The following is a 21,707-nucleotide window of genomic DNA, read 5'->3' on the forward strand; positions in this document are numbered from 1 at the left end:
CCTGGCCAATCAACCAGACCATGGCACTAAGTGCCCCAGCCAGGCTTGGCTTCAACACCTCCAGGGACAGCCACTCCACCACCTCCCTGGGCAGCCCATTCCAATGGCAAATCACTTTCTCTATGAGAATTGCTGTGATTATGGGCCAGGAACAAGCCCATTCTGCTTCAGTGAAACACATCTGTCACACACAAGGTCCGTGGTCTGTATTGCCCCAGACACCAGGCTTTAAATTACTCCGTGCCCATCATTCCTCATTTTCATCTCCTGGAGGTGCTGCAAAATGGGAAGACTGCTGGGAGGGACCTGGCTCAGGAGCAGTGTGGGCAGCAGGACAAGGGAGGTTCTTCTGCCCCTGTGCTCAGCACTGCCCAGGCCACACCTTGAGTGCTGTGTCCAGTTCTGGGCTCCTCAATTCAAGAGAGATGTTGAGGTGCTGGAAGGTGTCCAGAGAAGGGGCAATGAAGCTGGGGAGGGGCCTGGAGCAGAGCCCTGTGAGGAGAGGCTGAGGGAGCTGGGGGTGTGCAGCCTGCAGCAGAGGAGGCTCGGGGCAGAGCTCATTGCTGTCTGCAGCTACCTGAAGGGAGGCTGTAGCCAGGTGGGGTTGGGCTCTGCTGCCAGGCAAGCAGCAACAGAACAAGGGGACAGAGTGTCAAGCTGTGTCAGGGGAGGTCTAGGGTGGATGTTGTTAGGAAGTTGTTGGCAGAGAGAGTGATTGGCATTGGAATGGGCTGCCCAGGGAAGTGGTGGAGTGGCTGTGCCTGGAGGTGTTGAAGCCAAGCCTGGCTGGGGCACTTAGTGCCATGGTCTGGTTGCTTGGCCAGGGCTGGGTGCTAGGTTGGACTGGCTGAGCTTGGAGCTCTCTTCCAACCTGGTTGATTCTATGATTGTATCCTGCCTTTGTCTCTCAGTGTGTTGATCCTGAGCAGCCCCAGCACAGGCAGCATGTGTATGTAGTGCATTTTAATAGCTGTAGGGCTGCTGAGTTAACATACACAGTTGCTATAGTAACAGAGGTTTCCTTAGTAACGGTTGCAGAAAATAATCCAGTACCAATTAAAAATAAACTGTTTGGAAAGGGGGCTGGAGGAGAAAGGAAACTGCTGTGTATCACCTTCCCCTTTATTAGTTCATCTCCCAGGGACTTGGAAGATTGATGAATGCTTGAAATAACCTTTCTTAACCAACAGCAAACCAAAAAGGTGGGACGAGGGTGGGTGCTGTGGCTAAGGCTGCCATCCCGAAGTGAAACAAAGGGGAAAGAGTGTGTCTGGGCTACAGCAGAAATCCAACAGTAGTGCTGAAGCTCTCCATTAGGTTGTAGTCCCTGGGGAGCAAAACCAAGGGACTGTTTCCCTCCCTCCCTCCACCGTCTGCATGCTGTGCCCCTAAGCCAGCCACGGAGTCCTTATTAGCATAGTGATTAAAGGCAGGGGCCATGGCAGGCTCCCGGGGAACATCTAACGCTGCCGGGATGCCTATCTGAGATGCTGTGCTCGAGCAGAAAGCCTGCTGCGGTGGGAGTTCTCTCCTCCCAGCTGATGTTGTTTGCCTGTGCCCAGGCTCTCTCTCGGCACTGTCACTCTCTGCTTGTGCTGACAGGCATCCAAGCCCCTGGGGCCCAAGAGGAGCTGGAAGCAAAGCATGATGGTGAGGAGCCTGTGCCTTGGCCAGAGAGAGGGGACACTGCTTCCTCACAGACACAAGATGTGTGGGACGTTTCCAGGCTTTGGGTGGGCACAGCCATCGGTTTTTCGTGCCTGTGTTGCCACACTGTCGTTGTGCCACTGGTGCCTAAGGTGCTTGCTGAGTTTCGTGAAGAGCTGTACCAGCTGTCAGCAGAGTCCCTTCCCCTGGTGGCAGGACAGTATGCATCCTCTCAGAGAGGAGCTGCCGCCTGGGGAGAGCCAAAGGAGGGGAGATGCTGGTGGAGCTACTGGGAGAAGCGATGTGTCCAACGACGAAGGAGCTGCTCCTTGTGTCGGTAACCAGCAGGGTTTCAGGGCACAGCAAACACAAGTGTCACAGGAGGGCGCTTCGTGTCCTCTCCTGCAGATGGGGATGCCCTGGATCAAGGCTTCGGCAAGAGGCACAGCCCAACACAAGCAGCAGAGACTTAATCACAGGCTCACAGGATGTGAGGGGTTGGAAGGGACCCAAGGAGATCATCGAGTCCAACCCCCCTGCCAGAGCAGGACAATCCTATCTAGCACAGATCACAGAGGAACACATCCAGACAGGCCTTGAAAGGCTCCAGAGAAGGAGACTCCACAGCCTCTCTGGGCAGCCTGTGCCAGGGCTCTGGGACCCTTACAGTCAAGAAGTTCCCCCTTGTGCTGAGCTGGAACCTCCTGTGCTGCAGCTTACACCCATTGCTGCTTGTGCTATCCCAGGCAGCAGTGAGCAGAGCCTGTCCTCCCCCTCCTGGCAGCCCTCAGATACTTATAAACATTTATCAAATCCCCTCTCAGTCTTCTCTTCTGCAGACTAAGCAGCCCCAGGGCCCTCAGCCTCTCCTCATCAGCCATGCCCTCCAGTCCCCTCATCATCCTCGTGGCCCTCTGTTGGACCCTCTCCAGCAGATCCCTGTCCTTCTTCAACTGGGGAGCCCAAAACTGAAGGCAGTACTCAAGATGAGGTCTCAGCAGGGCAGAGCAGAGGGGCAGGAGAACCTCCCTTGCTCTGCTGGACACACTCCTCCTAATACACCCCAGGCTCCCATTGGCCTTCTTGGCCACAAGGGCACATTGCTGTGCCATGGATGTTCTCCACCAGCACCCCCAGGTCCCTCTCCACAGGGCTGCTCTCCAGCAGTCACCTCCCAGCCTGGACTGCTGCAGTTTATTATCCCTCCCCAGGTGCAGGACTCTGCACTTGTCCTTGTTGAACCTCATCTGGTTCCTCTGTGCCCAGCTCTCAGTCTGCCCAGGTCAGCCAAGCCTCCCAGCTTGGTGTCATCAGCAGACTTGCTGAGCAGACTCTGTCTGTCTGTTCTCTCATCCATGTCATTGATGAAGATGTTGAACAGGACTGGCCCCAGCACTGATCCCTGGGGGACACCACTGGTCACAGCTCTCCAGCTGTACCTGGCACCATTGATCACCACCCTCTGAACTCTCTCTTGCAACCAGTTCCTAACCCACCTCACTGCCTGCTCCTCCATCCCACACTTCCTCAGCTTGCTCACTAAAATGTCATGGGAGAGGGTGTCAAAGGCCTTGCTCAGGTCAAGGCAGACTACATCCACTGCTTCTGTAGTGGGAGAGGAATCACAAACTGGTGTGGAGCTCTCCTTGCAGGGACAAAAGCCAAAGACACTGCCGTGTCATCCTTGGCTATGTGTAAGCACTTAGCTACCCATGTGGGAACTGCAGCTGGCTTGGGAAGCTGAGAGAGGTGTTTTGTCCTGGCTGGGTTGTCTGCCTGGAGCCAGATCTGCTCGCTGTTGGAGCAAGCACTGATTCTGTGCAGTCTGGGGCTCGCTCTTGCCTGGTTGTGCCCACGCTGGCACCCCTAGCCATCGTGTGTTGGCAGCTCTGTGCCACTGAGGTGGCTGACCTGTAACAGCAGTAGAGTCTCGTTGAATTCGCTCTCCCTGGAAATCCTTTTCTCTTGAACTGATTAAACATCTCATTGCCCCAGGGTGCAAGTGTGTGTGATTGTACCGTGAAAAAACCCCCACTGAGTTTGGGTGTAGCCTTCTTGCTAGATGTGATGCCCTAACTCATGATGAATTAAGGAAGGGAGTTTTTGAAAGGACAGAGTGTGCCAAAGCAGGCTCTGGCAGAGGGACACGGTGGGAGGATCCAAGAATAGTGCAGGAAGTGAACTCGGTAAGAGAACATCTCAAGGTCTTCGCCTTAAAGGTCTAGTGCAAGCAGCACCCAGGCAAGAGCAGCCATGCCTGCAGCTGGGGGGGAGCCTTCCCCAAGCCAGGTGAGTCTCTTTCCTGTGTTAATGATCCACCTCTCCTCATCCTTCTCTCTCCTCCTTTGCAGTGACCAAGCTGCAGGTGAGCAAGTCAAAGCGGAGCATCACGCTGGTGGAGAACAAGCCCATCCCCCTCAACTGCTCCGTGAAGTCCCAGACCAGCCCCGACTCGCACTTCGCCGTGCTGTGGTACGTGCACAAGCCCTCCGACGCCGACGGCAAGCTCATCCTGAAGACCACCCACAGCTCAGCCTTCGAGTACGGCACCTACGCGGAGGAGGAGGGACTGCGGGGCCGGCTCCAGTTCGAGCGCTCGGCGTCGGGAGGGCTCTTCAGCCTGACGGTGCAGCGGGCGGAGGTCCGAGACAGCGGCAGCTACTACTGCCACGTGGAGGAATGGCTGCTCAGCCCCAACCATGCCTGGTACAAGCTGGCAGAGGAGGTGTCAGGCCGCACGGAGGTCACCGTCAAGCAGCCAGGTACCGCGTGCCCCGCCAAAGGCATCCTCTTGGCATCAGCTCTGGGGCATGACTGCCCAGGGTCTAATTTAAGCTTCCCAGAGACCCCAATATAGTTGATAGGACCAATAACGACTTAGAGGATGCCCTTCCCTCTTCCCCCTTGTTTCCCAAGGAAAAGGAATTAGATGGAGAGAGAGAAAAGGTAAGCACAGCCCAAATAAATAATGTCACTGCAATTTGGAAGGTAAAAGAATTGGATGGAGAGAGAGAAAATATAAGCACGGCCCAAATAAATAATCTCACTGCGATTTGGAAGGTAAAAGAATTAGATGGAGAGAGAGGAAAGGTAAGCACAGCCCAAATAAATAATCTCACTGCGATTTGGAAGGTAAAAGAATTAGATGGAGAGAGAGAAAAGGTAAGCACAGCCCAAATGAATATTCTCACTGCAATTTGGAAGGTAAAAGAATTAGATGGAGAGAGAGAAAAGATAAGCACAGCCCAAATGAATAATCTCACTGCGATTTGGAAGGTAAAAGAATTAGATGGAGAGAGAGAAAAGGTAAGCACAGCCCAAATGAATAATCTCACTGTGATTTGGAAGTTAAAAGGAGTTTAACAATATGTAAGAGGTAGGGAGGTGGTGGATTCACCATCCCTGGAAGTGCTCAAGCAAAGCCTGGATGGGGCACTTAGTGCCATGGTCTGGTTGATTGGCCAGGGCTGGGTGCTAGGTTGGGCTGGATGAGCTTGGAGGTCTCTTCCAGCCTGCTTGGTTCTATGACTCTATATGAGGTAGGGAAGTTACAAAGGTATAGGGAAGGGAAAACAAGGTACAAAACATGTAAATACACAACCAGATTTGATGGCAGTGGGTTTTGTCCACCTCGTGGGGGTGAAGGCCATGTGGTAAAAACAAGGAGAACCAGAAAAGGTGAGGCAGGCAGGCAGGGGAGTGAGACAAACAGGCAGTCCCCCTGCTTTTATGGATCTTAGGCAGGAAGGGGGAGTGGGCTAACCATCATCACCTGGTAGTGTTCAGACCTACCCCTGGGGAGGGCTCAAGACCACCTGGGCTCAGGTTCAAGACCGCTCCCCCAGGAGGGTTAACCCTGCACAATGACTCACAAGCTCAGTGAGCTTCTGTGGGGTAGCAGGAATCCTTTGCTTTTCTTTCTGCTACAGCCAGGTCACCTCCTCTTTGTATCATCATGCCTGCATGCCCCGGTGTGAAGAGGGATGTCTTCCTCCTTTGATGTGACCCTCCTCCATTTAGACTGGGCTGGAGTGAATGTCAGTGTCCCCACATGAAGGCTGTCAATGTCTCCACACGAAGGCTGTAGCTCCTCTGTGATCTGGAGCTGCTGTATCCAGCCAGGTTTCACAGTATCACAGTATCATCAGGGTTGGAAGAGACCTCACAGATCATCAAGTCCAACCCTTTACCACAGAGCTCAAGGCCAGACCATGGCACCAAGTGCCACGTCCAGTCCTGCCTTGAACAGCTCCAGGGACGGCGACTCCACCACCTCCCCGGGCAGCCCATTCCAGTGTCCAATGACTCTCTCAGGGAAGAACTTTCTCCTCACCTCGAGCCTAAATCTCCCCTGGCGCAGCCTGAGGCTGTGTCCTCTTGTTCTGGTGCTGGCCACCTGAGAGAAGAGAGCAACCTCCTCCTGGCCACAACCACCCCTCAGGTAGTTGCAGACAGCAATAAGGTCACCCCTGAGCCTCCTCTTCTCCAGGCTAACCAATCCCAGCTCCCTCAGCCTCTCCTCGTAGGGCTGTGCTCAAGGCCTCTCCCCAGCCTCGTTGCCCTTCTCTGGACACGCTCAAGCATCTCAATGTCCCTCCTAAACTGGGGGGCCCAGAACTGAACACAGCACTCAAGGTGTGGTCTAAGCAGTGCAGAGTACAGGGGCAGAATGACCTCCCTGCTCCTGCTGGCCACACCATTCCTGATGCAGGCCAGGATGCCACTGGCTCTCTTGGCCACCTGGGCACACTGCTGGCTCATGTTCAGGCGGGTATCAATCAGCACCCCCAGATCCCTCTCTGTTTGGCTGCTCTCAGCCACTGCGACCCCAGCCTGTATCTCTGCATGGGGTTGCTGTGGCCAAAGTGCAGCACCCTGCACTTGGAGCTATTGAACACTATGTTTCTTTATCCTCAGGAGCATCACGTAGCAAGAGTGTCGACTAGCGACCTACTGAGAGAGAGAGCTGCTGTGTGCCTGCCTGGGAAAGCATCTTTGTGTTCTGCACACAGTTTAATGTTACTCTGGCAGCTCTGGGGAGCTTGTCTCTTTTCCCTCTGTGCTGTGCACATGAAATAGGAGTAACGAATTTAATGAGGTGGGGAGGTGGCTGCCACAAAAGGAGAAGCCTGCTCCGATGGTGGTTTCTGTGGCAGCAGGCTTTACTGGTACGGGTGGACTGGTGGAGGAGCTAAAGATGGCCACCACAAGCTGGAGACAAAGCCTTCACTTCATGCAAGGCGGGGAGGTACAGAGGCAATCTCTGAAAGCAGACTGCATCCCATGTGTGCTTTGGTGGCTGTGATGGTTTGGGTGTTCCCCCCCCCCCCCCACCCCCTCCTTTAAGAAAATCCCCCAGAAAAGACTCAGCCCAGCTGGAAATTGAATGAAGCTTTGTATTTACAGCTTAGCACAAGAGACAAGCAGAGAGTTACAATAGTTACAGCTCTGGACAGAAACAGACAAGTTAAAGGTAATACAGAAACACAACAGCCCTGCCAGAAACCAGAGTGCCCAGGAGGGGCTCCAACCACCCTTCCACCTCCTTTCCACCCCTCAACCTTATCCCAGAGCTTGCTTTACGTTCAAGGTGAGTTTGGAGAATCAGCCAGGGGGGTTAGGAAGCAGAAGGATTAGTTACACAGACAGCAGTTAGAGAGAGAAGTGCAGGCAGCCAGAGCCAGAGAACAACTGTGTTATCTGTGTTTGTGTTCTTGTTCTTGTCCATCTCTGCAAGCCTAGGAGTGCAGCAGACATCACCAGTGTTTCCCTTTCACAGCCTAGCATCTAGTTCTTCTCACCTAAATACTGCAGCTCAAACTAGCACAGCAGCAGAGCATCCTCAGTACTTCACGAGGAAGCCTTAGAATCATAGAATCATAGAATCAACCAGGTTGGAAGAGACCTCCAAGATCATCCAGTCCAACCTATCACCCTGCCCTATCCAATCAACCAGACCATGGCACTAAGTGCCTTATCCAGTCTTTTCTTGAAGGCCCCCAGGGACGGTGCCTCCATTGTTCCTGCTTGCTGCAGGTGCCTGTTTCTGGAGGATAATATCCCTCATGCAGGAGGGATACAGGTATCAGGGCTGGACTAGGATGCCCAATTCAATTTCTGGGTCTAGATTTGGCTAGCTAGACACAAGCTCTATGGATGAGGGAGCAAGAGCGATATTGAATATGGCCCCTGGTGCAGCTTTGCCTGGTCGTGCAAGGAGCACATCAGGCCACAGCCTGCAGCTCACTGCCAGTCCCAGCTCCTCATTTCTGTGCCAAGCCCCGAGGTGGCTGTGGGGCAGTGAGTGAGTGAGGAGCTGTGATCTGCCTCCATCTGTGCATTGCCTGTCTCTCTATGGGAAGTACAGAGAATCACAGAGTCCACCAGGTTGGAAGAGACCTCCAAGCTCAGCCAGTCCAACCTAGCACCCAGCCCTGGCCAAGCAACCAGACCATGGCACTAAGTGCCCCAGCCAGGCTTGGCTTCAACACCTCCAGGCACAGCCACTCCAGCACCTCCCTGGGCAGCCCATTCCAATGCCAATCACTCTCTCTGACAACAACTTCCTAACAACATCCAGCCTAGACCTGCCCTGGCACAACTTGAGACTGTGTCCCCTCCTTCTGTTGCTAGTCGCCTGGCAGCAAAGCCCAACCCCACCTGGCTACAGCCTCCCTTCAGGTAGTTGTAGGCAGCAATGAGCTCTGCCCCGAGCCTCCTCTGCTGCAGGCTGCACACCCCCAGCTCCCTCAGCCTCTCCTCACAGGGCTCTGCTCCAGGCCCCTCCCCAGCTTCATTGCCCCTTCTCTGGACACCTTCCAGCACCTCAACATCTCTCTTGAATTGAGGAGCCCAGAACTGGACACAGCACTCCAGGGGTGGCCTGAGCAGTGCTGAGCACAGGGGCACAAGAACCTCCCTTTTCCTGCTGCCCACCCTGCTCCTGAGCCAGCCCAGGATGTCATTGGCTCTGCTGCCCACCTGGGCACTGCTGCCTCAGCTTCCTCTACTCTCTACTAGCACCCCCAGCTCCCTCTCTGCCTGCCTGCTCTCAGCCACTTTGGGCCCAGCCTGTAGTGCTGCTTGGGGTTGTTGTGGCCAAAGTGTAGAACCCTGCACTTGGCCTTGTTCAATCTCATCCCATTGGCCTCTGCCCACCCATCCAGCCTGGCCAGGTTCCTCTGCAGAGCTCTGCTACCCTCCAACAGCTCCACAGCTGCTCCTAGCTTGGTGTCATCTGCAAACTAACCGATACTGAGCTCAAGACCCTGATTCAGGTCAGTAAAGATATTGAACAGGACTGGGCCCAGCACTGGTCCCTGTGGGCACACCACTAGTGACAGCTGCCAACTGTACAGTGCCAGTTGCCTGCTGTACCGGGGAAGTCCAGACCGCCCCCAGAACGAAGTCATGGAGTCAGGAGTGCTGAACAAGTCATTTCACACAGAAGAGCTGACTGCAGTCACTGCCTCCCTATCAGTGAAACTGGAGTACCAATCAGGGACATTCCCAAGGCAGCAAACACCATATGTGACTTTGCCTTCATGCCACTTCCCATTTTGCTGTGGTGTCAGCTATCAGTCTTCTGCCTTTTTTTTACGGCTCCTTCCTCATTTCTTTCATCCTACCCCAGGACTGTAGCCATGCAGGAAGGGCTTTTGGGGAGACAAAGAAACCTTGCAACCTTTGGTCACCCTGTATTTCTGTGATGGTTTGGGGGTTATATTTAGTCCATTAGCATATTACATCTAGAATGAAACTCCAGCCTGTTACGTCCGTGTCTGCATTTCTTCCTCAGTGTTTAATCCTGTGTGATGGATCCTGTATGATGTTCCCTGCCCCCCACCCTCTTATGAAATCACCCAGACTAGACTCTGCCAGCTGGGAGTTAAGGAACGAAGCTTTGTATTCACAGCTTAGCACAAGATACAAGCAGAGAGTTACAATAGTTACAGCTACAGACAGAAATAGACAAGGTAAAGGTAACACAGAAACACAACAGCCCTGCCAGAAACCAGAGTGCCCAGGAGGGGCTCCCAACTGCCCTTCCACCTCCTTTCCACCCCTCTACCTTATCCCAGAGTTTGCCTTATGTGCAAGGTGAGTTTGGAGGATCGACCAAGGGGGTAGAAGCAGAAGGTTTAGTTACACAGAAGCAGCCCAGGGCACCAACTGTGACAGAGACCCACACACACACTGACTTTCCCACTCTGTCTTATCTATGTTTGTGTTCTTGTTTTATCCATCTCAGCAAGCCTAGGAGTGCAGCAGACACCACCAGTGTTTCCTTTTCACAGCCTGTCATCTCATTTCTCTCACTAAAATATTCCAGTCAGCCTCAAACCAGCAGAATTTCTTACGGTCTTTTCCCACAGATAACCGCCTGCAGGTGAATCAGACCCACAAGAACATCACGGTGCTGGAGAACCAGTGGGTGACCTTGGAGTGCCTGGTCAGCAGCCGGACCAGCCCCTCATCTCAGCTCTCCGTGGAGTGGTACGTGTGGAGGTCAGGCCACCCCGAGAAGGAGGTGGTGGCCCGGCTGAGCCGGCAGAACACCCTGCGCTACGGGGACCCGGCGGCGCTGGGCGACCTGCGGAGCCGGCTGCACCTGGAGAGCCCATCCCCGGGTCTCTACCTCCTCTCCATCCAAAATGCCACCGTACGCGACAGTGGGGCCTATGACTGCCGTGTGGAGGAGTGGCTCCTTGACCCCAGTGACCGCTGGTACAAGCGAGCGGAGGACCTCTCTGGACTCATCACCCTCACGGTCAAGCAGCCAGGTGAGGAAGATTGTCGGGGTACGGAGGCTGGTGAGAGGCGAGATCGGGGTACTGATGACTCGAGACAGCAGCTTCCAGGCATCTGTGCATCAGTGCATCAGTACAACTTTATTAGGGCAGTGCAATGGCTTATATAGTGCTCAGAGGAGGTGTTTCCAGCCAGCCTGGGGCTGGCAGAAGTGGACAGTACAGATTGGCCCCAAGTTATGTGTAAGGCAGAGATAGGTTACCTGTGGTAAACAACCTGTGAGTACCACCCAGGGGGGCTGGCCAGGGTCAGCCCCCTTGGGGCTGTGTCCACCCCAGGAGCCGGCAGATTCCACCCCCTGACAGCTGTGCATGGGTTGCTCATGGTTCCGTTAGGCCCCTGGGCATCAGTAAGACTCCAAGGACACTTCCCATCACAGGGCCTGATGTTTACATTCAATACCTCGTTGCAGGAGAAAGCTTCCCACAGAAGATCTCATGCCAAGAGCTTTGCAAGTGCTCTGCCCTCTTGGACTGAATGGATGAGCCCTCATCTGTCTGTCATTGACAGCAGGTCTGGGCAGAGAGCAGGACCACTGTGATGCAGACAGTGCTGATGCTTTCTTGCATGTCATCTTGCAAGATGCAAGGGTGCAGCTTTGCCCCTTTGTCACCTTGCAAGATGCAAGAGTGCAGCTTTGCACCTTTGTCACCTTGCAAGATGTGGGGTGCAGCTTTGCACCTTTGTCATCTTGCAAGATGCAAGGGTGCAGCTTTGCACCTTTGTCACCTTGCAAGAAGCAAGGGTGCAGCTTTGCACTTTTGTCACCTTGCAAGAAGCAAGGGTGCAGCTTTGCGCCTTTGTCACCTTGCAAGATGTGGGGTGCAGCTTTGCACCTTTGTCATCTTGCAAGATGCAAGGGTGCAGCTTAGCGCCTTTGTCACCTTGCAAGAAGCAAGGGTGCAGCTTTGCACCTTTGTCACCTTGCAAGATGCAAGGGTGCAGCTTTGCACCTTTGTCATCTTGCAAGATGCAAGGGTGCAGCTTTGCACCTTTGTCACCTTGCAGGAAGCAAGGGTGCAGCTTTGCTTTTGTGGAAGGACAACAGAGCAAGTTGTGCAAACACAGCTAGATGAGCTTGAGACATTGTCACTACTGCATCTGCAAATCTGCACACGCTTCCTGCTTTTGCAGCACTCTGGACATTCAGTAGGATGGGCTTCAGATTGTACTCACATCTCCTTTGAGAACGAGGTGGGAGAAGCTATCTGTGCTTCCCAGGCGTGCAACCCAGGGAATGGTCCTTGCATGAAGAGAGAACAGCAGAGGAGGTGTCCTGGGTTAGGGTGGATCTCTCCCCCAGTAGAGTAAACTCACTACAGCATGGATCTTTGGGAAAGTCAGGAAAAAGGACATCGTATCCCTTACAGTTTAAACTAAATATAACAGTGTAAGGAGATGCTGGAGTGTGTCCAGAGAAGGGTGACAAAGCTGGGGAGGGGCCTGGAGCACAGCCCTGTGAGGAGAGGCTGAGGGAGCTGGGGGTGTGCAGCCTGCAGAAGAGGAGGCTCAGGGCAGAGCTCATTGCTGTCTACAAGTACCTGAAGGGAGGCTGTAGCCAGGTGGGGTTGGGCTCTTCTGCCAGGCAAGCAGCAACAGAACAAGGGGGGACAGTCTCAAGTTGTGCCAGGGGAGGTCTAGGCTGGATGTTGTTAGGAAGTTGTTGGCAGAGAGTGATTGGCATTGGAATGGGCTGCCCAGGGAGGTGGTGGAGTGGCTGTGGCTGGAGGTGTTGAAGCCAAGCCTGGCTGGGGCACTTAGTGCCATGGTCTGGTTGATTGGCCAAGGCTGGGTGCTAGGTTGGCCTGGCTGAGCTTGGAGGTCTCTTCCAACCTGTCACCACCCTCATAACTGCAGCAGAGCTGGCAAAAGGGTAGGATTCAGTACAGGTTTTAGTGGTCATTCCTAGCAGAAGGAATTTATGCTGCAAAGAAGGAGCTCTCTTAGGCAATAGCAAAGCCTTTACCTGCAGGTCCTTGCTTGGGAAACTCTGCTGGCCAAGGTGGCTTGAGCAGGGACACTGCCATCTGTGCCAGGAAGTCTCCATACCCTGCATGCCCACATGTGGATGAGAATTGCCAGTCCTGATGGAAGAAGGAATGAACAGCAGGGGAAATCCTCGAGGCTCATTTTGAACTGCAGGAGGACATGGAGTGGGAGGGAGAGTTGGGGGTGCACTAATTCAAGATCATTTTTGTCTGAAAGTGCTTTGCTGTTGTTTGTTTTTCTTTCCTGGCAGCCAGTAGCTAACAAAATGGCTACACTTAAATACAGCCTCGCTTGTGACTCATGTCTCATTAGCGAGGATCTCCACATTCATCCTTCAGAACTGTAATTGTGAGCAAAGTGGAGCAAAAATAATCCCTCTCAGCACCATCAGGCAGCATCTGCTGAACCTGCTGAGGTGGGGGGAGCATTTGTGTTGGTTTTGACAAGCCATTTCCTTCCTCTCCTCCTTTTCACATCAGTAGTCCCCTAAATCTCAAGACTGACTTGATTCTCGTTTCTGCTCAGGAGTCTTCCTGGGGAAGATGTGAAGAGCTTAAGAGGGACAGGGATCTGCTGGAGAGGGTCCAGTGAAGGGCCAGGAGGATGATGAGGGGTCTGGAGGGCATGGCTGATGAGGAGAGGCTGAGAGGCCTGGGGCTGCTTAGTCTGGAGAAGGGAAGACTTAAAGGAGCATTTGATCAATGTTCATAAGTATCTGAGGGCTGGGGGTCAGGAGGGGGGGACAGGCTCTGCTCACTGCTCCCTGGGATAGGACAAGCAGCAATGGGTGTAAGCTGCAGCACAGGAGGTTCCAGCTCAGCACAAGGGGGAACTTCTTTACTGTAAGGGTCCCAGAGCCCTGGCACAGGCTGCCCAGAGAGGCTGTGGAGTCTCCTTCTCTGGAGCCTTTCCAGGCCTGTCTGGATGTGTTCCTCTGTGATCTGTGTTAGATTGTGTGGTCCTGCTCTGGCAGGGGAGTTGGACTCGATGATCTCCTTGGGTCCCTTCCAACCCCTGACATCCTGTGAGCCTGTGAACTAAAAACACTTGTGTTGCCTGTGGCCAGAAGAGCTCTGGTCTTAAGGAAGACTTTCCTTATGGAACCATTTTCAAAGTGTAGGGGAGGTGTTGTAATGCCAAGTCCTGCCTAGGCACATCAGAGGAGTGGCTGATGAGAGCTGGGGGACAGCAGCCTCCTCCTGCAGGGACACCCAGAGTCTGCATGAGGGAGAGTTTGCCCGGCTGTCTTTGCTGGAGGAGAAAGCACTTCTGTCTTCAGTGAGCTACCCACTTCCCTTTCCTGCTCAGCTTCCATGTCACAAAGGGCTTTTTAATCTTCAAATGAAAACTGAGATCCAGACTGATTGCAACCCCTGGAGTCTGTGTTCCCTGGCATGCTGACTAAACCAGATGTTAATTGCACTTGAAGTCAGCCCTTCATCAACTCATGTTGGGTTCTGGCCATGTATCTCAGCTAGGTAAAAGCATCTCTTTAGCTTTGCAGCAAGCACTGTATGAAAACAAAACTAGAGGGAGACTTTTGGAAGCATCCTCACTGTGTCTGTGCTGAGGACACCTCCGTGGAGCAACCTCTTAACTAGATAACTTGCCAGATTACTGGCAAAAATCCTCCCCTGTCATACTGATCTTCAGGTTCTTTGAGTAGTCTCAAAGAAATTAAAAGTGAGCACAGAGTGCAGTGCTCCTTGCACCAGCAGCTGAGTAGTGCCCAGCTCCAGCACAAAGCCTGGAGACTTCTTGATCATCCAGCACACCTGGATGAGGAGACTTTGCTTCTTCAAAGAATTTTGCTTCTGGAGAAAAGGGGTCTGAGGAGAGATCTTATCCCTCTCTACAGCCCCCTTCAAGGAGGTTGTAGAGAAGAGTGGGGGATTGGAGGCTTTTCATAGAATCAATCAGGGTTGGAAGGGACCACAAGGATCATCTAATTCCAACCCCCCTGCCATGGCCAGGGACACCCTACCCTAGAGCAGGCTGCACACAGCCTCAGCCAGCCTGGCCTCAAACACCTCCAGCCATGGGGCCTCAACCACCTCCCTGGGCAACCCATTCCAGCCTCTCACCACTCTCATGCGCAACAACTTCCCCATCACCTCCAGCCTCACTCTCCCCACCTCCAACTTTGCTCCATTCCTCCCACTCCTGCCACTCCCTCACAGCCTCAAAAGTCCCTCCCCAGCTTTTTTGGAGCCCCCTTCAGATCCTGGCAGTCCACAAGAAGGTCACCTGGGAGCCTCCTCTGCTCCAGCCTGCACAGCCCCAACTCTTTCAGTCTGTGCTCACAGCAGAGCTGCTGCAGCCTCTGAGCATCCTCCTGGCCCTGCTCTGGACACACTCCAGCATCTCCACAGCCCTCTTGCAATGGGGGCTCCAGAACTGGATGCACCCAAATAACAAGTGATAGTTAAGAAAGGAAATGCCTCAAGTTGCACCAGAGAAGATTTGACTTCAAGAAAAGTTCCTTCACTGAAAGAGTTGTCAAGCACTGGAACAGGCTGCCCAGGGAAGTGGAGGAGTCACTGTCCTCGGGGGTGTTTAAAAGAGAAGTAGATGAAGTGCTGAAGGATGTGGTGTGCTGGGTTAACTGTTGGACTTGATGATCTTGAAGGTCTTTTCCAACCTAAACAGTTCTGTGATTCAGATGAGCTGCAGCAGCTTTCTCCTCTCATGCATGGCCACATTTTGGTGCAGGCATCTGCATGGGCAGGGTAGTAGTGTGGTGCTCACAGCTATCTCCTGTTTGTCCCTGTGCCACACTGTGCAACCAGGTGAGGATGCTGCTCCTGCAGGGCTGACCACAGAGGTCCTGTGGGAGGTGGCAAACTGCCTCAAGCCCTTAGGTTTTGCTTGGGTTGTGCCTAGTACTGGAGTTGTGACAGTAAGCTCGTGTTGGGGCAGGGTGGCTTTGGTAATACCATTTTGCTCAGCGCTTGCCTCTCCCTTTTTTGTCCTCTCAGATCCCACCTTGCAGGTGGACACAGCAACTGGCAACCTGACAGTGCAGGAGAAGGAGTCCTTCCCACTGGACTGCAGCATCCTGTCTCGCTCCAGTCCAGAGTCTCACTTCGCAGTGACGTGGTACAACCTGCGGGCCAAAGAGCCAGGTGGAGAGGAGGAGGAAGAGGAGGAGGAGAAGGAAGCCGTGCTGAGCGTGGGCCCTGATGCCATCTTCAGCCCTGAGGCTGGTCGCTGGGAGGGCCGGCTGCGCTTCCAGAGGCTCTCGGCAGTGCTGTTCCGACTGACGGTGCTGCAGGCAGGCGGTGCCGACACGGGCAACTACTCCTGCCGTGTGGAGGAGTGGCTGGCAGACCCCAGCGGCGTGTGGTACCGGCTGGCAGAGCAGGAGTCGGGGGCCGTGGCCGTCCACGTGCAGGATGCAGGTGAGAAGAGGCAGCAACCCTTTTAGGGGCACGGCCCTGGCATCCCCCATGGCTTTGGTTCAGCCAAGATAAAAAGGCCAAGGAGTGAGTGGGCCTGGGTCTCACCTGCACTGGGACAGGTTTGTGGTGCCAGTGCTTCTCCAGTCACCTCCATGGCTTCTAGACCAGTGCATGCTTGGGCTTGGGTCTTGCCTGCACTGGGGCAGGTTTGTGGTGCCAGTGCTTTTCCAGTCACCTCCATGGCTTCTAGACCAGTGCATGCTTGGGCTTGGGTCTCACCTGCACTGGGACAGGCTTCTGGTGCCAGTGCTTTTCCAGTCACCTCCATGGCTTCTAGACCAGTGCATGCTTGGGCCTGGGTCTCACCTGCACTGGGACAGGCTTCTGGTGCCAGTGCTTTTCCAGTCACCTCCATGGCTTCTAGACCAGCGCTTGCTTGGGCTTGGGCACCTGCGCTGCACAGCACTGGGACAGGTTTGTGGTGCCAGTGCTTTTCCAGTCACCTCTATGGCTTCTAGACCAGCGCTTGCTTGGGCTTGGGTCTCACCTGCACTGGGACAGGCTTCTGGTGCCAGTGCTTTTCCAGTCACCTCCATGGCTTTTAGACCAGCGCTTGCTTGGGCTTGGGCACCTGCGCTGCACAGCACCTGGTGTGTTTCACAGTGTTCCCCACTGTGGAGGATTAATTCTTCCCTTTGGAAAACACCATGGAATTTGATTAGCTGTGCACAAGGGTGCAGGCTGTGGTGTGAGGGTCTCCTCCCAGCAGCTCTTGAAGCCATTGGATGGGTTAGAGACCCCAGAGATAACTGAATTCATGAGAGGAGTTCATCAAGGATATACAATATCACACAGTATCACAGTATCACCAAGGTTGGAAGAGACCTCACAGATCCTCAAGTCCAACCCTTTGCCACAGAGCTCAAGGCTAGACCCTGGCACCAAGTGCCACGTCCAGTCCTGCCTTGAACAGCTCCAGGGACGGCGACTCCACCACCTCCCCGGGCAGGGGATATACCCTGGGATACTACCTCTGTGTACACCACTGAGGGAAGCATCACTTTGTGAGGCCTCCCCACTTTGTAAGACATAACCAAGTCTGCACCAGGGAGGACTCTTTAGCATTCAGGAAGCTCCTCAGGGCAATAAAGCATCCCTGTGACAACTTTTTTCTGCTGCTCTGGTTCCTAATCTTGGTATTTTTCCCAGAGCTCCACCTCCTACATGCACACAGAACACTGCATCTGAGGAGAAAGTTCTTCACTGAGAGAGTCATTGGACACTGGAATGGGCTGCCTGGGGAGGTGGTGGAGTCGCCGTCCCTGGAGCTGTTCAAGGCAGGACTGGACGTGGCACTTGGTGCCATGGTCTGGCCTTGAGCTCTGTGGTAAAGGGTTGGACTTGATGATCTGTGAGGTCTCTTCCAACCTTGGTGATACTGTGATACTGTCATCTGCTGTTTTGTTTCTGAAGACGTTTGTGGGCCCTGTATCACAGGTAAGCCATGAAATGGTATCGTCTTGTGTCTCTTTTCCAGGCTCCACCTTGCAGTCTGTCATCTGCTCCAGTGATGCCCTCTTCTACTTCGTGTTCTTCTACCCCTTCCCCATCTTTGGCATCTTGATCATCACTATTCTCCTGGTGCGGTTCAAGAGCCGAAACTCCAGCAAGAACTCAGAGGGCAAGAATGGGGTCCCCTTGCTGTGGATCAAAGAGCCTCACCTCAACTACTCTCCCACTTGCCTAGAGCCGCCGGTCCTCAGCATCCACCCGGGAACCATGGACTAAAGAGGTAGAGGTGCCCAGGAGGACACAGAGAGAGGGAGAGGAGCAGAGGCACAGCAGGAACCGAAGGAATGGAGTGGGTTTTGTTGTTCTTGTTTCATCTGTTTGAGTGTCTGTGCTCTGGTGCAGCAGCTGAGCTCTGCAGAGTGCCCAGCCGGCAGGGATGGGACGGGCTGAGGCTCACTCCAGCATCTGTAGGAGTGCATCGCCTCCCCTGATGGACAGAGGGTCCCTGCACTTGCTGTACGTAGCAGATGTTCCTCTGAGATTAATTTTGTTCCTGTCTTTTGGGCCATTACTTTTATGTTGCTGTTTATTTTTCAGTCACTCAAGTGTAGGCTTCCCCTGCCCTCGACGTTCCCAGGTGTTTGGTTCTGGGATGAGCTTTTTGGAAGTTAATACATGTTTTAGTTTTCCAAACCAGACTGGTCTTCCTCCTCAGACTCAGTGCTATGGTGAAGAAGGCTATTTCCCAGGGTACACTGAGGTAGCTCCTCCCTCTTCCAGAATGGACAAAGCCAGTTTCACCTCTGGACAGATTAGCTGGGCTATTGGGAGGTTCATCTCCAAGACTGGCTGTAGCCTCAGCATATTCTCTCCTTCATCTTACTGCTTTCTCAGGAGGAAACAAACCACCTTTTGGGAGCATTCCCAAGTCTTGGAGAGACTGAATATTCAGCACACTTGTGGTCAGGACAAAAGTAATCTAGTTTGTCACCAGGAACTGAAGTGGGGGATAGAAGCACACCAGAAAGCCCTGACTTTGTTGGTAGCAAAGAGGGCCCTTGTATGGTCCATCTTATCAGATTTGTGCTCCCTGGGGTTCATGCTGCCACCTCTGATGAGACACATCCTCTCTGTGCCCCCATCACCTGGGCATGGGTGGCTGGATCCAGTCTCTGAAGACTTCAACACGACCAAAGTAATGACTCTAAGAAGGGGGAAAGGAGAAGCTCCACAATTGGGTTCGTGGCCCCTGAATGGTTTAGCTAAGGAGCCCAGTTTCAGCCGTGCCACACAGAGGGGACATGCAATTAACTACCACATGTCATGAGCTTCCCTGCGGCTTCCACTACTTCCCATCACGAGATTGGACAACGCAAGAAGCCTGCACCACGTCAGCATCCTGGGGGCTTTCTTGTCTTGCCCTCTGTGTGCAAGCGTCGGCCGTGCGTCCCTCCTGGGGCCTTAGGAGGAGAAACCACTTCTGCAGAAGCTGCTCCCCCTGGCAGTCGAGGTGGCAGGAAATGCTGTTCTTTCTGTGAAAGATATGGCTCTGGCAAACCAAACCTGGGCTCTAGCCACTTGGGGCACCTGAGCTCCCCTACCCCACGATGCCAAGCCCCCCTGCCCCGTCCTGCGGAGGAACGCGCCTCCTCCCGCCCGCGCCCCAAGCGTTCTGTCCGGCGGAAGGAAATGTTTGCCAAAAATGGCCTTCTGTTGTCTTCCTTGATGTCTTCCTGGCAAATGCAGCCATTTCTCTTTTGCAGCGTGGCTGAAGCCAACTGGGGCGAGTGGGCGCAGCCACAAGGTGCCCCTGCCTCACCGTGGGGAGGTGCCGTGCCACAGCCGTTGTCCGCTTCAGGAGGGCCAGCCTGCTCTTTGTGGAGAGAAGGGGACCTCGGCAGATGCTCTGTAGCACTAGTTGGTTAGACCCTGATGCCTTGATTCTGCAGAGGTGGTGAAGCCTCAGGTAGGAGGTCTGCACCGTGCATCCTCTCTCTCTGACCTGGGAGAGGACCCATGTGGCCACAGACCATCTCACACCAGGGTATTCTCTGTCAGCCACCTCTGTTCCTCCACCAGAAGGGCAATGGTTTCTTCTGCTGCTGAGAAGCCCACATTTCACTCCTTCCTCTGCAGAGTCTGCCCCTCCTCCAGACACAACTGCTTACTGGCCCCAGCATATGCATAATATCACACTCCTCTATATATATGTATCATAGCACCCACACACTTGTCTTCCCTTTCTGGATAAGGCATCTGCAAAGAGTGAGATGAGAAGTGAATGGAATTGAAGAACCAAGGTGCAAACAGCAGCAGCTGCAGCCAGTGGGTACTGTTCCCTGAATGTGTTCTCTTTTGTACATCCTGCTCCTGGGCAGGAACTACAACTCCTTTCAGCTTTAAAGTTAACAAATAAATAAGTGAAACTGAAGTTGGCAGGAGCCAGTCTGTCCTGGGAGAGCACTGTGCTGCATCTGAATGGTGCTCCTCCTTCCTGTCTGCTTCAGAGCAGGGCTTTCCAGGAGGAGGGCTCTCCTATAGCCCCCCTGCCCCTGGCTGAGATGGGTCCCTTCGCAACCTGTGGTTCCTGCACTGAGCCCAGGAGGTGACTCCCACCCTGAACATCCCTTGCTGGTGACATTTCTCCGTTGCCCTGGCAGTGCAGTGGCCCAGTTGGCCCAGTCTCAAACGTTTGTTTTCATAGGGCAGACTCTTCCCGTTCAGGAGTTCTAACAAAGCTTTTTCAAAGCACTCTCTCTGCTGTAACTGTCCGTAACGAACCCGAGAAGAAAGAGAGCTAAACCCTCTCCATGCATGATGTGGAAAAACGTTTGGGATTTTGGGGTTTTTAAAACAGAACAAAACAAAACCCACCCCCCCCCCCCACCCCCAACTTTGTACTATGTTGCACTAAGACATGTTTTATACAACACACCTGAGAGCTGTAGTAAACCGTGTTGAAATTGTGAGTCCTCTTTCTTGCTGCTGCTTGGGGTCGGGTTTGGGCCCAGGATGTTTCTGAGTGCACTCTGTGTAACCGTGTGCCCAGCTCCCCGCTTTCAACAAGCTTCTCTCCCACCACCCCTCTTCCCTGACGTGGTAGCTTTCCTCCCACTCTGGTAGCACATTTCCTCTCTCTTGCAGGCACCTTGCACCTTCTGGCTTTTCACGCTTCCCCCTCTCATCACAGAGCCCACCCGTAGGCACGCAGGCATCCAGGCAACTGGCGGCAATGAGTGTTGGAGCCTGGCACTCGAGGGTGGCAGAGACAATGCCTGCATTAGGTGTGAGCACATCAGTGGTCTGCTTAACCTACTGGCTGAACTGAGGGACAAAGTGGAAGGGCTAAGGGCCATAAGGGAAGATTCTACTGGACATCAGTTTCCTGTATCCCTGAGCAAATGGGAGCTGGGATTGCTTAGCCTGGAGAAGAGGAGGCTCAGGAGAGACCTTATTGCTGTCTACAACTACCTGAGGGGTGGTTGTGGCCAGGAGGAGGTTGCTCTCTTCTCTCAGGTGGCCAGCACCAGAACAAGAGGACACAGCCTCAAGCTGTGCCAGGGGAGATTTAGGCTGGAGGTGAGGAGAAAGTTCTTCCCTGAGAGAGTCATTGGACACTGGAATGGGCTGCCCGGGGAGGTGGTGGAGTCGCCGTCCCTGGAGCTGTTCAAGGCAGGACTGGACGTGGCACTTGGTGCCATGGTCTGGCCTTGAGCCCTGTGGTCAAGGGTTGGACTTGATGATCTGTGAGGTCTCTTCCAACCTTGGTGATGCTGTGATACTGTGACTGTGCTCCTGTGCTTGGTCCTAGTGATGCCACAGCTGGGTGACTCCGTGCAGTTCTGGGCCCCAAAGTCATTGAGATCCTGGAGTGTGTCCAGAGACAAGAAGGCTGATGAGGCGTTTGGAGGGCATGTCCTTTGAGGGGCAACTGAGGGAACTGGGGGTGTTTAGTTTGGAGAAGAGAAGGCTAAGGGGAGGTCTTAACTGCTCTCCACAACCACCCAAAAGGAGGTTGTAGTGAGGCCAGTGTTGATCTTGTCTCCCAAGAAACTAGCAATGGAACATGAAGAAATGGAGTTCAGTTGTGCCAGGGGAGCTTTGGATTGGATATTAGGAAAAACTTCTTTACTGAAAGAGTCATAGAATTATAGCATGGCCCAGGTGCCATGGTCTAGGCACTTAGTGCCATGGTCTGGTTGATTGGCCAGGGCTGGGTGCTAGGTTGGACTGGATGAGCTTGCAGGTCTCTTCCAACCTGCTTGATTCTATGATTCTAGGTTGGAAGGGACCTCAGATCAGCTCCCATGCCATGGGCAGGGATGCCTCTCTACTAGACTTTGTTGC

At 53.7% G+C, this 21,707-nt stretch overlaps 1 protein-coding gene across 3 annotated transcripts in view; it reads left to right on the plus strand.

Annotated features, from left to right (window-relative positions):
* IGSF3 (immunoglobulin superfamily member 3) overlaps window positions 1-20,329 on the plus strand; it is a 175,309-nt gene extending 154,980 nt beyond the window's left edge. For all 3 annotated transcript variants that reach the window (XM_064152262.1, XM_064152264.1, XM_064152263.1), the window contains 4 exons: window positions 3,999-4,409; window positions 10,023-10,430; window positions 15,426-15,848; window positions 17,386-20,329. In XM_064152262.1, the coding sequence (XP_064008332.1) occupies window positions 3,999-4,409; window positions 10,023-10,430; window positions 15,426-15,848; window positions 17,386-17,636 (1,493 nt within the window). In that variant the 3' untranslated portion in view covers window positions 17,637-20,329. The remainder of the gene's footprint in view (window positions 1-3,998; window positions 4,410-10,022; window positions 10,431-15,425; window positions 15,849-17,385) is intronic.
* Window positions 20,330-21,707: the final 1,378 nt, after the last annotated feature.

The sequence above is a fragment of the Pogoniulus pusillus genome, chromosome 12 (assembly GCF_015220805.1).
Source record: "Pogoniulus pusillus isolate bPogPus1 chromosome 12, bPogPus1.pri, whole genome shotgun sequence".
Classification (NCBI taxonomy): domain Eukaryota; kingdom Metazoa; phylum Chordata; class Aves; order Piciformes; family Lybiidae; genus Pogoniulus; species Pogoniulus pusillus.